General features: G+C 43.7%; 1 protein-coding gene across 1 annotated transcript in view; it reads left to right on the top strand.

The window, feature by feature from the left end:
• Positions 1-15,576, top strand: part of mtss1 (MTSS I-BAR domain containing 1) — a 104,423-nt gene extending 88,847 nt beyond the window's left edge. Inside the window, 8 exon segments of the mRNA XM_080728911.1 lie at positions 1,381-1,527; positions 3,162-3,318; positions 4,157-4,180; positions 6,604-6,953; positions 7,693-7,909; positions 8,404-8,525; positions 9,689-9,916; positions 10,045-15,576. Coding sequence (XP_080585037.1) covers positions 1,381-1,527; positions 3,162-3,318; positions 4,157-4,180; positions 6,604-6,953; positions 7,693-7,909; positions 8,404-8,525; positions 9,689-9,916; positions 10,045-10,482 — 1,683 coding nt within the window. The 3' untranslated portion in view covers positions 10,483-15,576.
• Positions 15,577-17,271: the final 1,695 nt, after the last annotated feature.

The following is a 17,271-nucleotide window of genomic DNA, read 5'->3' as shown; positions in this document are numbered from 1 at the left end:
ACGAGCTAACCTACCTTGATATATTTGTAGGGAGAACTGAGACCATTACAAGTGCCTTTATCAAACTGCTTGAGATAAAGGCATAGATATGTTTTTCCCAAGACATGAATCCTCTAATGATTTGCTATATCTTTTAGATCACGATAATAGTTTGACTTTGTTACTGACTTTGTGTCCATTATAATTTAGACCTGGATCTATAACACACACGCGCACACACGCACACACGCGTGCACACACACAGCACACACACACACACACACACACACACACACACACACTTAGCGGTCTAACCCATCTCCTATGTGTAGCGACGCTCCTCCCCCTTCCTGCTGATTGGCTACGAGGAACCCGGCCGCTCCCTCAGCGAGGGGAACTCCCCCTCGCGCCTCGGTCGCCGTGGCGCCCGTGGCTCCGCCTCCCAGCGGCGAGTGCTTCCCGGTCACGTTAGCCGCAGGGATTTGACCAAGAGCGTGAGGAAATAAAAAATATACTCGTTATCCCAGTTCTACCCCTCGGTCCTCCATACGTCCCCCTCCATGTCTTCTTCCCATGTATCTCTGGCTTTATTTGGTCCCGTGTATTGGTGAATAAATAGTCTCTTGTGTGTGTGTGGCACTTATCTCCAAGTTGCCATGGTGAAGACATGTACAGTACAATATTCCTGTGAGTTGTTTGATGTTGGACCACCATGTATTTCTGTAAACCAAACCCTGTACTGTATATGTGTTTGTTCCTTAATGAAGTCTAGAGCAGGGGTCTTCAACTTGTCTCAGACCAAGGACCCCATGGAGAGAGACAAAGCAGGGACCCCCACTACATATTTTATAAAAGTGTGTCACATTATTAATCACATAAGCCCCTCAATACAACTTGACCTTTAGCTCTGTACTTGGTTTGCTCCTTTTTCCCTTCAACACCAAACCACTCTGCCGAAAATAGCTGATCTACACGCTGTGAGGCGTTGTGAGCTTGTAGAAAAAAGTGGTGACCCCCTGTATTAACTCTGAGGACCCCCTAGGGGTCACATACCCGCTATTGAAGACCCCTGGTCTAGTGTTTTAACCCTGAAAGATGCTTTAAGTGATATGTTCTTTATTAAAACAAGCGTTAAATAGCTCTATATTCCGATTATATAACCCTAACCTTTTATTTTAAAGAGATTGAGAGACAACCCCTGTTACTGAACAAACACTCTACAATTATTACTGAATATAGAGCTTTAACATTAAAAAAAAAAAAAAAACAATAAAATACTTTAGTTTTAACCCAAATATATGACTTGCAGCTAAACACACCTAAACATAAGTTTAACTTGAGGACAGGTAATGCAGTTGTTTCAATCTCATTGATGACATACTATTGATTGATTGATTTCAGGATTCGCTTGGCGGCTCCACCAACCAGCTGGCCTCGTGGTCCGGACAAGGTGGGAGCGGTGGGGCGGAGAACGGTTCCTTAGCCCCCCCGCACAACGCTTACACCCAGCATGCTGAGAGGGCCAGAGCCATGTCTGCATCTGGGAAGGTAAACTTAAGTCTAAAGCGTTCTTGGGCGTACCTTGAATATGGTGGATGTACCCTTCAATCCAGTTATTACTGTAGTCCTTTTGAATCTTTTTTGGTTTGTTGACGTTAGGGCTGTCACGATTATGACATTTTACATGACGATTAATTGTAACTCAAATGATTGTGATTAACGATTTAATTGTGTATTTGTCGTTGACAATTACATTTCTGTTTGGCTTTTAGGCTTTGAAGTTGCCCCTGGCAATTATGATACATAACTTAAATATACAAAGAATTTACTGACATATTTGACAACTTTATACTTAAAAAAGAACATTGATAGTGGAAATAGCCGATCTACATGCGACGCGTTGTGAGCTTGTAGATCTGCTATTTCCACCACTTTTTGAAAGTGTTTGAAACTACAGTATATTAACATTTCTCAACATGGCAACGATTATGACGATTATGCAAAATAATTTCGATTACCTCAAATGATTACGATTAGACGATTATGTAATAATTGTGACAGCCCTAGTTGACGTTGTCATTCTGCCCATTTGTCCGTTTGAGGTCTGTTCCACCATCGCTCCATGTATCTCAATGCGTTGTGAGAAGTGTTCATTAAAGTTTGGTTTAAGTTTTAGTCATAGTCGTTTTGAATAAAATTCAGTTTTAGTCATAACCTGAAATGTTTTACTTTTACACTGGTGTAAAGTCTGTAAACCCTTTGTCTGTGTATGTGTCATGTACAGTATGTCATGTCTCATCATGAGCACTAGGAGGCGTCAAGAGCTGGGACAAAACCTCTCCTCTCCTCTGTCTCTCTCCCTCTCTCTCTCTCTACCGCTCTTGCTCTAACCCCCTCACTGTGTGAATTTTAACTCTATGCATTATTGCCATGTCTGTAAATGTATTAAAAGGGCATTTTACAGATTTTAGCGGTTTGATAAAACAAACATCAATAACTTATCTGAGAAGACAATGGAGCGAAACCAAGTAGAAAGATGTGTGTGGTTGCTGTGACCCGAATTACACTTGCAAATTAATTCCCATCAGATCCCTGATGTCATCGATATTAAGCCCATATCTGGGAATGCCCATATATGGACATACTGTGCCAGTCTCATGTGGTCTATGATGTCAGACATCTATGATGTCAGTCACCTCCATATTTGGGAAAAGTTACATTTTGAATTTAAGTCAGTGGAGAAAATCAACTCACAAATACATTTATATAAATTAAACTATGTAAGGTATCCCTTAGCACAGTGGTTCTCAAAGTAGATTTCAGGGACTCTGTGGGTTCCTTTATGGAGGTCTAAATTGACCCATACAAGTCTGTAACTCTGACAGTGTACATTTGGTTCCATTTGTACACTGTCAGAGTTAAGGGGACACCTTGAAATTTGAAAGTTTGAGAAACACTGCCTTAGCAAAATACAAGGAATCGATTCCCGACGAAGCCGGTCGGTCTGACATGTGACCCAAGTGCGTGCCACCAAAACTGTGGGAGGAGTAGCGCGGCGCAGGAAAAAAAAGTTTATCTAGGAAGCGAAAGATGGAATAAAGTGGGACAAGTTGCCCTGCAGGGGAAACCACACGTATAAAAACCAATAACAGATCTTTACATCTCTCTGTCTCTCTGTCCAGTCGTGTTCGGCCAGAGAGCAGCTGGCTCTGACGTTGGGCGTCGGGGGTTTGAATCCGGACGCCCCCAGGACCAGCCGGGACTCCCTGCACTGCTCCAGTGGTTACAGCACACAGACCACCACGCCCTCCTGCTCCGAGGACACCATACCTTCACATGGTACGCACGCATGCACGCACGCACGCACGCACGCACACACACACACACACACACACACACACACACACACACACACCCCCAGTAGGAGCGAGATCATTTAGCGACCTACAACTGGGTTGCAACCTGGTAACTACCGACCAGGTTGCAACCCAGTTGTAGGTCGCTAAATGATCTCGCCCTCTCTCCACACACCATACCTTCACATGGTACACACACACACACACGCATGCACGCACGCACGCACGCACGCACGCACACACGCACACACGGTACTGATTGCGACCAAAGGTTGCAGTTTAGTATGTGAAACGGCACATGCTGACGCCGTCCGTCTGGAAATGTAGACTTTTTTACGGTCTATGGGTTTGCCGACATCATGCTCTGACATCACTGTGATGTCAGGGGAACCACTCTAACAGAATGGGTTTGCCGCTCTGACATCACACTCTGGCTTCACTGTGATGTCACACTAACAGAATCCCTTTTATGCCCATATATGGAGTTCCTTGATGTCATCAATATTAAGCCCATATCTAACAGGACTTCATATGGGAATGCCCATGTATGGAAGCCACATCGGCCACATACAGTACCACACTAACGGCTGGTTCTACAGATAGGGATCTCCATGTATGTGCATAAAAGGGTATGATGTCAGATGTCATAGACATCATAGGACTTTCACATGGCCTCGGGGGCATGCAAGTGAGACCTTTTGTATTCTTAGTCTTGTAATTTTTCCACAAATCTTCTTCATTCTTCTCTACGTTTTCTCTTTAGTGTCTTATTTGTATGTAGTAATTTTTCCAGCTAAATTCCCTTCCTTATTCTCTTCTAGCTTTAAAGAAAGAGCCTCTCTATGGTAGGTGTCTTCTCTGTCTCTCTGCCTGCCTGTCTCTGTCTGTCTGTCTCTCTGCCTGCCTTCCTCCCCAATTGTTACATAATCGTCTAATTGCAATTATTTCATCATAATCGTTTCCATGTTTGAAAATGTTCATATATTTTCAAACATTTTCAAAAATAGTGGAAATAGCCGGTATACAAGCTCACAAATGCATAGTGACACATTGTGAGCTTGTAGATCTGCCATTTCCACCATCAATGTTCTTTCTAAAGTATAAAGTTGTCAAATAGGTGTCAGTCATTTCTTTGTATATTTAGGTTATGCGTCATATCTGCCATTTGCAAGTTCAAAGCCTAAAAGCCAAACAGAAATGTAATTGTCAACGACAAAAACACAATTCAGTCGTTAATCGCAATTATATGAGTGACAATTAATCGTCATGTAAAATGCCATAATTGTGACAGCCCTATTTATGTCCGTCTGTCTGCCTCCCTGTCTCTCTGTCTCCCTGCCTGTCTGTCTGTGTGTGATAGTGATAAATGATGATGAGAACATAATTGTGGTGTAAATAATGATAGTGTTTTACACTGTCATCACCTCTCTGGGAGTCTCACAGCTCATTACTCTGATAGACACGTAGGGGCCGTGTCCGAAATTCCATACCAACACACTATTTAAATTCCATACAAACACACTGTGTTGTTGCTGTCTGGCAGAGCTCGCTTATCTCCGTATTCTAACTTTTAGTTTTTTCGTAAATCAACGCCCTACTGGATCACACTACAGTAGGGGTGTAACAATATAGTAACTGTATCGAAATATTGTTTTTAACTTAAAAAATCGAAGTATATCGAAATGAAAACAGCTAAAATCGAATCGTATCGTTTTATTTTGTATCGTATCGAATCGGCAGTGCAAAGAATCGATTGTATCGATACTACCTACTTGTGCATTATATTTAGCATTTTTAAGAAGAACAAATTAAAAGGAGCGGTTTAATTACCTTTCCTTTCCATATAGCTACACTGGTCTATCAATAAATGTGTGTAATCTCTGGGTTCATGTCAAGGTGCAGGTTTGTCAATATACATTATGTCCACGTATTTGGCAGATAATCACTGTGTTTACTTATTTATATCCATAATAATACATGTTTCCCTTAAAAACATGCACTATCAACACCTTTCACACATATTTAATTTCTTTGCTAAATAGTTACTATATCGATTTTAAATCATTGAATCGAATCGTATCGTATCGCCATGAATGAACCAATATCGTCCCCCGCGGGCCCCCCGTATTGTCAACCATGTATCGTGATATGTACCGAATCGCTATTAAAATGTATCGTTACACCCCTACACTACAGCATCACGCCAAAGCAAAAGTGGCAGATACCCAAGCTTGAAATGTGCCATGAACTGGCGCGCTTCGAAGTAGCTTTTGCTACTTTTGAATTTGAATCCTCCAAAGTAACAGTTTTTATAAAAATGTAAAACCAAGTTTAAATCCGGCCAAATATCCTTTCCCTTGAATGGAGTGTTAGTGTTAGCGACACCTGCTGGGCTATTAATGAGAACTGCAGGGAATTTGGCACGCCTGCTACAGAGGTGTTTTCTTATTTCCACAACAACTCTTAAGGTATATTGCGTGGGCATGTTGTGTAATCTGACGGTTTTAAAATGGACTTCAGTTTATTATTTCCTTCGGTCGTGAAACTAAAATCCTAACCACGGCCCAGTGTCGCCGTGAAAAAGAGCGGCTCCCTGCCTTCTTGGCGTTCTGAAAGTAGATTCCGAGATAAAGCCGTTTCTTTGCATCAGCATAGAACCGGAGTCTACGGAGACGCTCCATGATGCTGGCGGCCGAGTTGCATGGTGGGATATGTAGTGTTTTTGCTTACCAGCCGCTACCGCAGTTTCCATTTACCTGGTAAGCATGCATGGTAACCAGGTAAGACGTCCCCACTGGAGTTGAGTAACTTACGTACAGTACAGGAGGCAGGCGTCAGGACTTAAAATGAAGCAACACGGAACTGAAAGTTCCTATGATTGTTCCCCTGAACTTTTACATTTGATTTTATTACCTTAATAAACATTTTCATAAGTACTCTATGGTTCCTGTTGCTAGTTTGAAGACTCGTTTCAATCACCATGATATGCGTTGTGTGAAAATATGGTCCAATTTATGTTATAATAATTCGGCAAGCTCAACACCACATTCTCCCAAGTATCCCTGCGGTTGCACATGACTGTTGGCAGCCAATAGCATTCGAGATGGTGCCATTTCTACCAATGAACGTTGATTTCTACAATGATGGCGGCACCTGGGACAAAACAGCGTCATTTTCGCAGCATCGAAACCAAAGATTTAACACTGTCCATATTTTTTACAGTCTGAGTACAACTCATCTAAACCTCTCTCTCTCTCTCTCTCTCCAGTGGACTACGAGTCCATCTCTCTCCACGGAGGCGACGGGGACTCCATTTCCCTGCACCACATGCGTCTCCACAGCAACAGCGGCGGCGGCCACCACCACCAGTCGGACTTCGACAAGTCCTCCACCATCCCGCGCAACTCTGACCTGAGCTTCCAGTACCGCAAGCTGATGCAGTCCAAGCGGCCCGCCTCCACCGTCAGCCTACTGGCCGAGCCCGAGCGGATGGGCGGCGGCCTCTCGCACCACTCGCAGTCCCACACGGCCACCATCCGGCGGAAGCCGCAGTCCAAGGCCGCCTACCGGCGCGGGACAATCAGCGGCGGAGTTCCCATCCCCATCTGCACGCCCCAGGTCAGTGGTTGGAAAGTAACGTACGTAACCCATTAAATCAGAAGTCTTCAACAGGGGGTCCGGGACCCCTAGGGGGTCCTCAGAGTTACTACAGGGGGTCCTCCAAATCTTCCAATCCTTTTTATATTAACAACTTGAACCCTAGTGTCCATATTCTGAGAACTGACGCCAAAAATAGCAGATCTACAAGCTCACATCGTCTATTTTCGGTAAAGAGGTTTGGTGTAGAGGGGAAAAAGAGCAGGCTAAGTATAGTGAAAGGTCAAGTTTATTAGGTAATGACGGCTCAAGTGGTTAAATATCTGAAAACACAAATTAACATGAATCCAAAATACACTGATGATTGTGCTGTCAAACAATCCTTGGCCTGAAAACGTTGAAGTTAGTTTATGCAGGACACAAGAGTCTTGCCTGCCTCAGCTGTAATGAGCTGTCAATCAGCTCCTCTCCTATTCCTCATTCACAGAACTGCTGGTCATTTACGTCACACTGTCATAATCCAATCAGAGCTCACGCCCAGGAAGGGAGGTTCCTTAAATTCGGCTTGCATTCACTACGTCTCTGCTTGTTCCACTGCTGCTTAGCTACCTCCTCCACCCTAGCCCAAACCATTTTTCAAAAATAGAAGCTCTACAAGGCCATAGCGTTGCACATTGTGACGCACTATGAGCTCGCGTATCTGCTATTTTTGAATAGCCAACGTATAAAATAAGTAAAACAGCTGAATATTTGTTCCCAGGTTCCCCTCAAGGCAGCGGGGGCAGGAGGCAGCGATGAGAATGTGTTTGTGGCTCCGTCCAGTGCAGGAGGGGGGCTGAGCGCGCACGCTGCCAAGCTGTGCACGTCCACCCAGAGCCTCAGCGCCCTGCCGCCTCCCTCACCCTCTCCTTACTACCAGCTGGTGCCAGGGCAGATGCCCATTCCCGTGGCTGTGCCAACCGTGCCCAACTTCCAAGGTCATTTTTGTTTTCAAATGTTTCATTAGTTTGATTGAACGATTGATTGTTTTTTGAAGCGGTGAAAGCCGCTTCCAAGGAGTGGCTTTCTGTGTCCCGTACATGTCCGTATATGGTCATTCCAGTCCAGAATGAACAGGCTTTGTCTGTCCCGTACATGTCCCATGCATGCAGAATTGAGGATTGTCAAGCTTCACATGACAATTTGGCCCTCCAGATAAAATCATTCATTCATTCAGAATTCATAAAAATATAGAACTAAAGCACGTAGAAGGTATAGATCTAGAACACAGAATGTATAGATCTAGAACACAGATTTCATAGCTCTAGAACACATAATAAAAATTCACCGCTTCACTTCGAACCGAGTTTTTTTTTTTTTTTTTTACACAAATGTATGTCGTTGCCTTCTCGGCTATCAGGAGGTGTTGTTCCTAGCATTCGTGGCTAGCAAGACTACTACTATACTAACAATACCTCCCTCCTACCAGCAGAGGGAAGCGGTGGACAACAGCTGCAACAGAGGAAGTACCAGCAGCAACAGCAACTAAATCATCAGCAACAGCAACTAAACCAACAGCAACTAAACCTACAGCAACAAGCCTCTGCTTTACAAGTGAGCATAGTTTAACTCCTATAGTACCTTGCTAGAAGCATTCTCTGCTCCCCAACCCTTCCCCCTCTGTAAATAGATCGAATCCTCACTGTCGGGCAGAAACATCGTGCCCTACTTTGTCATATAAGAGTGTAGCACAAGAGTTGTGAAAATTGCAGATCTACAAGCTCACAAGCGTGACAAATAGTGGCTCTTGTCACTATGTTTTTGATAATAGCCTAGGAACACTTCCGGACATACAAGATATCCACCCGACAGTGAGCTTGTGATGCTACTGAGTTTTCTACTGCATTGTGTTGTGTTGTGTTGTTTTATGTGTATTACTGATGAATTGAGTACAATGGACCACAGTGGAATCAAGCCCTATGACCAGCCCTTAAATTCATTTTATAAGCCCCCACTGCAAGGCTCTTACCGTTTATTTCGATCATCTGCGGATGTGTGTACGGCCACCGATACCATATCCAAAAAACAGTGTTGACCGTTGACCAGGAGCCTCTCTTGTAACTCTGGGCGAAAAACAAAGTGACCGCGATAATCCATTCCATTGCTAGGCTCGTTTGAATGACGCTTGTTTACTGCAAAAACTCTGGGGGAAAAATAGTTTCGGAGATATAGACCCTTTTTGCTCGTCGACAACAACATTGACCTGGATGTAGATCAAAATCTCCGGATACGGAAATACGCCTAGCCTGGCCTAGGGGAAACCTGATAAGGGAGAGTGTTTTTTGCAGGTCTTTCAGTCCGAGTGTATCAAAAAGGCAACTGGGTTAAGGCAGCGGAAGCTTGTGATTGGCTGTGCAGAGGTGACGAAAGTCGGGGGGACGGAGATACACCTAAACCTAACCTTAACCCTAACCTCAGTAAAACTAACGCTGGTCAGTGCTAACCTGGTGAAATGCTAACCCACCGACGCTGTGAATGCTAACCTGGTGAATGTTAAACTAGTCGGACCAACGGTAATTAACCCATTTGCTTTATTGATACACTCGGACTGAAAGCCCTGTAAAAAACATTCTCCCAACCTGATACAGTGTTCAGAGGCGGGACAAGAGCGAGGACTCGATTAAACAGCGATAAAACAATAACCTGACAGATTTCGTCAATGGTAGTGAATGAGTTGACTAACCTGCTAACACAGTGTTCAATCCACCAACCAACAGCAGCAGCAGCATCAGCAGCAGCTTCAACAACAGCAGCAACAGCAGCTCAACAACCAGCGACTCCACCACCAACAGCAGCAGCAGTACCATCTACAGCAGCAGTACCAGCAACCGCCGCAGTACCAGCAACCACCACAGCAACCTGCTCAGCAGCAACTAAATCATCATCAGCAACAGCAACTAAACCAACAACAACTAAACCTACAGCAACAAGCCTCTGCCTTACAAGTGAGCATAGTTTAACTCCTATAGTACAAGGGTCTTCAACAGGAGGTCTGGGACCCCTAGGGGGTCCTCAGAGTTAATACAGGGGGTCCTCCAAATCTTTGTGTAATAGAAACTTTTTTTTTTTTCAGCAGCCACCGCAGCAACCCGCTCAGCAGCAGTACCAGCAGCCACCGCAATACCAGCAACCACCACAGCAACCCGCTCAGCAGCAGACCAATCAGCAGTTCCAGTTCAAAGAGCCACACCCCCCGCTTCACCACCACCAGTCGCAGTCGCAGCCGCTGCCCCAGCAGCCGCCCGCTGTCGCCCCGAAACCGAGCAGCCCCGACCCCGGGCTCCCCCAGGCCCCCTACCCCGACCCGCCGCTCCAGAACGCCGAGCACCGTGACGGCGGTCCGGAGGGGAGAGGAGGAGGAGGAGAGCGAGGGGAAGAAGAGGAAGAAGAAGTTGAGAGAGAGAGAGGCCCGCTGGACATGGTGACGCTGATCCGAGCGGTCACGCTGCGACGGACGGTGACGAACGATCGCTCGGGCCCCTGCCTGCCCCCTCCCGCCAATCACAAATGAGAGCCTGTTAGCTGTGATGTCACAGGTCTCCACCCCCCCCGAACCCCCCTCGCTCCTAGACAATTCAGGCTGTTTCTTTTGTTTTATTTTGTTTTGCTCAAATGAAAATATCGGCGGAATTCAATCTGCGACGCCAAATGTCACACAAGAATCCATTACTCGTGGGACTGTTGAGTGACTGATTTACGCGTGGTCACGTGCCATGTCGTGTCAGTGAAAATGGCAGCATCTACAAGCTCTGAACGTCGTGAGCTTGTAGATCTGCTACTACTAGGTGTGCGACATGCTGTGTGGCTGAGCATACTGTAAATCGATATCTGGCAAAGCTGACCACATGTGTCAAGTACTGTGTGCACACGATTACACACACACACATACACACACACACACACACACACACACACACACACACCATTACACTTGCACATTACACTTGCCCATACACAGAGACTTGTCGTTTATAGATTGTGTGCTTTAGAACAATAAGGAACTCACAAAAGCCGCTGGAACATAGTGTGTTTGACTTCCCAAAGTTCAGTTGGGTTTCGGTTCCGTTTAGGCGCTGTTTTTACAGTTTTTTTGTGATTTTGGTTTTCTTTTCTTTTTCAAGCCGGATGTCTTTTGTTTTTAGCTTTTTCTTCTGTCTGCATTTGCATTTCGCTTTGTCGATAAAGTTTAATTGGACTCTGTCTTACCCAATCAGAGTGTCCGGTAGCACTGTGTCAATCGTTGATTGGTGGTTTTACTTTAGTTTTTATTTTATTACAGGGACACTTGGTCGATTTTGAACCCAAATGCCCTTTTATTCTCTGTCTTACTCTGCAAAATGCGGAAATGTCCTCATTTTGTGGAAAATAAGTTCTAAATGCACAGAATGCGTAAGGTTTTTGTTGGGATTTTTTTTTTTTTTTGCCACTATACAACAACAGGATTTAGGTTCAATCGACAAAGTGTGCCTTTAACTTCCTGGTCGTTAATATGTGGCCTGTTGATTGGCTCGATGTGGACCAATTATCATCTGACACGCAGGTACCTCCACCTTGAAATGAAAGGTACGCTTTTAGGGGACGTGTCCACAGAAAACCGCTTTTATGAGCGGAGGAGGTATTTGTAGATCAAGACCAGAGTGTTTGTTTTATCGCCCGCAACGTTCAAACCTATCAGCCCATTCCTGTCATCTGCTTTATTATTTGCACAAATATCCTAGCAAAAACAACATAAACATGACCGACATGACAAGAAACAAACTTATCTTATCCACGTAAACCACAGCATCCGTATTGTGGCGAAAGCTTTCGCTGAAAATAGTCAATTGACAAGCTCACGACGTGAACTTGTCAATTGTCTATTTTCCGCAAAAGCTTTCCCACAATGAATGAAAACGGATGACACAGCCCAGGAGGATCCGATCTAACACTAACATCGACGAGCGGCGCTCCTCTCTAAAAATAGGGATGACAACGATCCGACCTTCAGATCGGATATCGGCCCGATATCAGCCAAAAACGTAGATCCGATCGGTATTGATTCTGCCAATATCAGTAATTGGATTGAAAGTGGAAAAATCTAGATCGCAGCATCTTTCCAAAAAGTCAACGTGTATTCAGCTCGAAGCACCCTTAGCGCAACGCCAAAAAAAAAGAGAGAGCGCTGAAATGTGACGCTTGACGCGGGGGAAAGACGAGTGCTCCACAGCGTGTCTTTAACCATAGAAACGTGTGGCAGGAAAAAGGCCCTGGCGGCTCAAAGAAATGTTTTCTTTTTTTTTTCTGTGAACACGGAGCCCCTATAAATGACCTTCTCCTTATGAGGTCCTTCTGATGCTGTTACACAGCAAGGCTCTCGTTCCAAGTGGACCGTTACAGGTCTGTGACTCTGAGCGTGTACAAATGGAAGGGTCCATTAGGTTCCATTTGTACACTTTTCAGAGTGAACGAGGGTCCTCGAAATGAAAAAGAAAAATAAGTTGGGAACCACTGATCCGTTTTGTCCGTACGATTATTTCAAAGTTCATCTCTCGTCGCACCAAAGGTGTTGTTGGTACAAAACTGTGTAGTTCATAGTTAAGCAATATTTATGGGTATAATTCTTTTTTTTACATGACTTTAATAGTCGCAACCTCTCGAACTTTCCAAAACAACGTTTTTTGTCTTTGTCGGACAAGAAACAGGCTACTGCTTTGACGGAACTTCATTTAAAACCTCCTCGTCGTATAATTGGACCTCGCTAATGTTCATTATAAGATGGCACCATTTCTGTCTACAGACAGGTTTAGTAATTGGTAACAAGATTTCAAACTCGTGGAAAGATGGCTTCCATTTCAGCACGCTAACTTTCCAGGAATAGAAAGACTGCGGGTCCTATTGGCTGTGAATCCCCGTTGATGATGTCACTGGTAGGCAGGTTCCTGAGCTTGTAGATCGGATATTTTCGGCAAAGAGCTTTGGCGTAGAGGGGAAAAAGAGCAGACTAAGTACAGAGTGAAAGGTCAAGTATTTTTTTTAGTATTGATGCAAACACAAATTGACATGATTCCAAAATGCACTGATGATTGTGCTGTCAAAAGATTAAACGATATGGAATCTATTAACAAGTCGTGGGGGTCCCTGCTTCATCTCCTTGGCCTGAAGACATTGAAGACCCCTGAATTATGCCATCTTATGAATGCGTATTAGTGAGGAGGACTTGATTATATGAAGATCAGGTTGAAAACGGGCGAAGTGCTCCTTTATCATCTCAGTGCCGACGATCCACAAAGGCCGACGACCAATAAGAAGCTTATCGCGGCCACGGGCGTCGGCAGTGTTGCCTAGCATCGGCGCGACGTGAATCGGCAACTTTTGAAACAAGAAACGAGTCTAGATAATCATAGCTGGCTATGAAGAACAAATATGAAGTCTCTGTCCGATGGGAACCTCGCTTGTCCAAAACTGTTACTTTTCTGGATTCAAATTCATACGATCAAGTAGGGAATTAACCCATTAAGACCTGGAATTATTTTATACTTTAGCTTTTCAAAAATAGCAGATATACAAGCTTGTAGATCTGCTATTTTTGAAAAATCTTGAAAATGTTTGCAAATCTATGAATATATACAGGCCTATTTATTTTTTTATTTTATTCTTCAAAGCAAACTTTTGCAACTCAAATCTTTGCTCCTGGGGGTCCCTGGAACAACGTATTTTGAGATGAGGGGGTCCGCGGCCAAATACATGTAATTTTGGGGGTCCTTGACATGAAAAAAAATGAGAACCACTGATTTAGAAGAGATTTATAGAATTCGGTTAAAATTTTCAAAGACTTGGCACAGATTTTCACGATTTCTCAAAAATAGATCTACAAGCTCGAGTGCCGCGCTGCGAGCTTGTAGATCTGCTATTTTTTTATATATATATCTAAAGCATGAAATAAAGCGACACAGATGTGTTCCAGGTCTTACATTTACGGGCAAAAACACAAATACATAAATAAAATGGAAATAAGAGGTTTTTGTCCGACAGAGACGATATAAAAGTGTTACTTATGAAGTTGTGGGTGATATTTTATTTGTTTTCCCTGTATGTAATTAGCCTGTAAATGTCGCCCCCCCGGTGTTAATGATCTGTACTACAGAGTTGTGTTCTGAAAATACAAGTTACATTCAGAGATGATGATGATAAAAAAAAACTGTTTATATTGTTATGAGAGAATTGAAAAGATGCCTCGCTTATTTCAGTCCTCGCGTTTGTGTTCATCGATCGATCGTTGATTGATTGATTGTATTGATTAACTGGATCTGATGAGCCCACATCAGCAGCTGTGTGTGTGTATATATTAGCTCTACTATTCCTAGGAGAGATGATGAGATATCTATATATATATATAGATATATAGATATATATCTATATAACTGGGTTGTATTTTTGTGGCTTGTCGATGATAATTAGAGGATGATAATTAGACGGTTAATTAAATGACAGCACTGGCGTAGTTTTCTCCATCCACTTATTTTTGTAAAAAAAAAGCCGAACAAGAAAAATTGCAAAAAAAAAAGAAAAACGCAAATTATCGGCTGATCTGGGATCAGCTAAGAAGACGCAACGAGGAACAGGCAGTGAGACTGTCTCTCTCACACACGCACGCACACACACACACACACACACACACACACACACACACGTTTGTATTACTAGTGAGATCGCCAGCATTTTAAGGTTTTATGAATGGCATGTATTTTTTAATTGCCATTTATAACTATTAGCCTAAAGCCAAAAAATAGAAATGTGCGTCGTACCGCGACATGTTGTGCTATAATCGCTATAAACCAAACTTCTAAAATGTCGACACTAACCTAGTCTCTCGCGTAGCCAGACAACTATTCCACCATCTCCGAAACACTATACTGTATGTCTGGAACTACACCTCCCGAAATATGATCGTCGTTTACGTTCACGAAAATAATATTTGTATATTTTAGGCCAAGGGTCTTCAACAGGGGGTCCGGGACCCCTAGGGGGTCCTCCAATTTTTTGTGTGATAGAAACATTTTTTTCCTCTTTTTTTATATAGACCACTTGCGTCCATAGAACTTGAGCCAAAAATAGACGATCTACAAGCTCACAACGGATCGGCTATTTTCGGCAAAGAGGTTTGGAGTAGAGGGGAAAAAGAGCAGACAAAGTACAGAGTGAAAGGTCAAGTTAATTAAGTATTGACGGTCTTAAAGTTAAAATCTGAAATTGACATGAATTCAAAAAATACTGATGATTGTGCTGTCAAACAATGAAACTATTATGGAATATCTGAAAAGGTTGTGGTGGGTCCCTGCTTCATCTCTCTCTCTCAACGAAGGGGTCCTTGGCCTGAAAACGTTGAAGACCCTTGGTCTGACTAAACCCCAACCTGAATCCCTTTCTAATAGAAACGTATCTCTAAACATATTGTTGTGAGTTCCTGCTAAATGATTCTCACAAACAAGTAATACAAACACACACTCTCATCTGAATGGTCTTTGTGTGTGTGTGTGCGTGTGTGTATACTGTGTGTGCGTGTGTGCCTTCTGACAGAGTGTGGGAAGGCCTTTAAACCTATACAACCTGAGGGAGAGAAAGAACAGATCGGATTAAAATGATGGATCCAAAATGTTTAAATGTTTCTTGATTGTTTCAAACGTTCACAATGGGATCAATAATAACAATAAGAACTGATTGATTGTTTGGTTATCGTTTTATTTTTGTAGTGTACGTTGACTTGTTCATTCACCTCATATTTCTCCTTTGGCTTGGTGTGTGTATCTTAATTTTAACTTTTCGTGTTAATTTTTTCCTGGTAAATTATCGCCCTACTTCAGGGTTCCCCAATAGGCGGCCCGCGGGCCATTTGCGGCCCGCGGGGGGCTACTGTCTGGCCCACACCAACCCCAGTAATAATGGTGGTATAAGAGCAGCAACAACACTAGTATAACGTCATTGTCGGGTGGAAATCTCGTATCTCCAAATTTGTACGTTCTTTTGCAAATCATAGAAGGCAGTCGCACAAAAGTAGTGAAAACAGCAGATCTACAAGCACACAACGCCTCGCGCCTCGTGGTGCGAGGCGTTGTGTGCTTGTAGATCGGCTGTTTTCACTAGTTTAAATCATTTTAAAAAGGATAAATGCAAGACAAATGGTTTTGGACATACAAGATTTTCACCCGACAACGACGATATCTGAACTGTCGTAGTCGCTGGAGTAGCTGTCGCCCCCTGCAATGTTGTGGCCCTTGGCTTGGTACCCCAGACATAATTCGGCCCTTGGGGAAAACTAATTGGGGAACCCTGCGTACTTGATCATAATACAGTTGTTGCGAAGGCTCTCAATTGCTCTCACGTCATACCGGCAGTTAACAGTTGACATGATTGCGCCTTGAAGTTGAATCACCATATATGGAAATGACTGACGTATCTCACCTCACCTCACATTCGATATCTCCATATATGGAGATATCTAGCTGCTGACTTTATCAGGGTGATATCACATCATACACAAAGGAGCGGCCCATATATGGAAATGTCTAGTTAGTGACCTCATCAGGATGACATCATGCTGATGTCACCTTCATAAACAAACAAGCCCTATAAATAGGAGCCTTTGACACCGGAGAAGCGAGAAGCATTCTTCGACTCAGACCTTATAGCCAGGATCACCTAGGCTTATAGCTTATCATCACCTCCAACCATCTCAAGATACTCAGCTATTTCTCCCAGCAAGACTTCAGCGCCTCTCATACGATTCAAGGCATCTCGGTTAAGTTCTTACCGGACACCACTGCGGCGGGTCCTAACCCTAGAAACCAGTTCCTTCTGAGTAGCTATTTTACATGGTGCCGAAACCCGGGAATGGGGCCTACCGCAGTAACAAGATGCCAAAATCGGAGAGATGGCGTGAGTCATGCAGGGACCGGCTTTGGTAGGAGGATGTTCGTGCGATACTTCCCTTGGCTTGGTAAAAGGGCCTAAAAGGGGCCGAGCAACAAATCTGCCCAGATAAGGATGGTCAGAAGCAAGACAAAGACCGGATCATCCTCCGGATATATGGAAATGACTGACGTATCTCACCTCACCTCACATTCGATATCTCCATATATGGAGATATCTAGCTGCTGACTTTATCAGGGTGATAACACATCATACACAAAGGAGCGGCCCATATATGGAAATGTCTAGTTAGTGACCTCATCAGGATGACATCATGCTGATGTCACCTTCATAAACAAACAAGCCCTATAAATAGGAGCCTTTGACACCGGAGAAGCGAGAAGCATTCTTCGAC

The sequence above is a fragment of the Nannobrachium achirus genome (assembly GCF_963921795.1).
Source record: "Nannobrachium achirus genome assembly, chromosome: 6".
Taxonomy (NCBI): domain Eukaryota; kingdom Metazoa; phylum Chordata; class Actinopteri; order Myctophiformes; family Myctophidae; genus Nannobrachium; species Nannobrachium achirus.
Note: the sequence above shows the minus strand (reverse complement) of the source record. Positions and strands in the feature narration are given on the sequence as shown.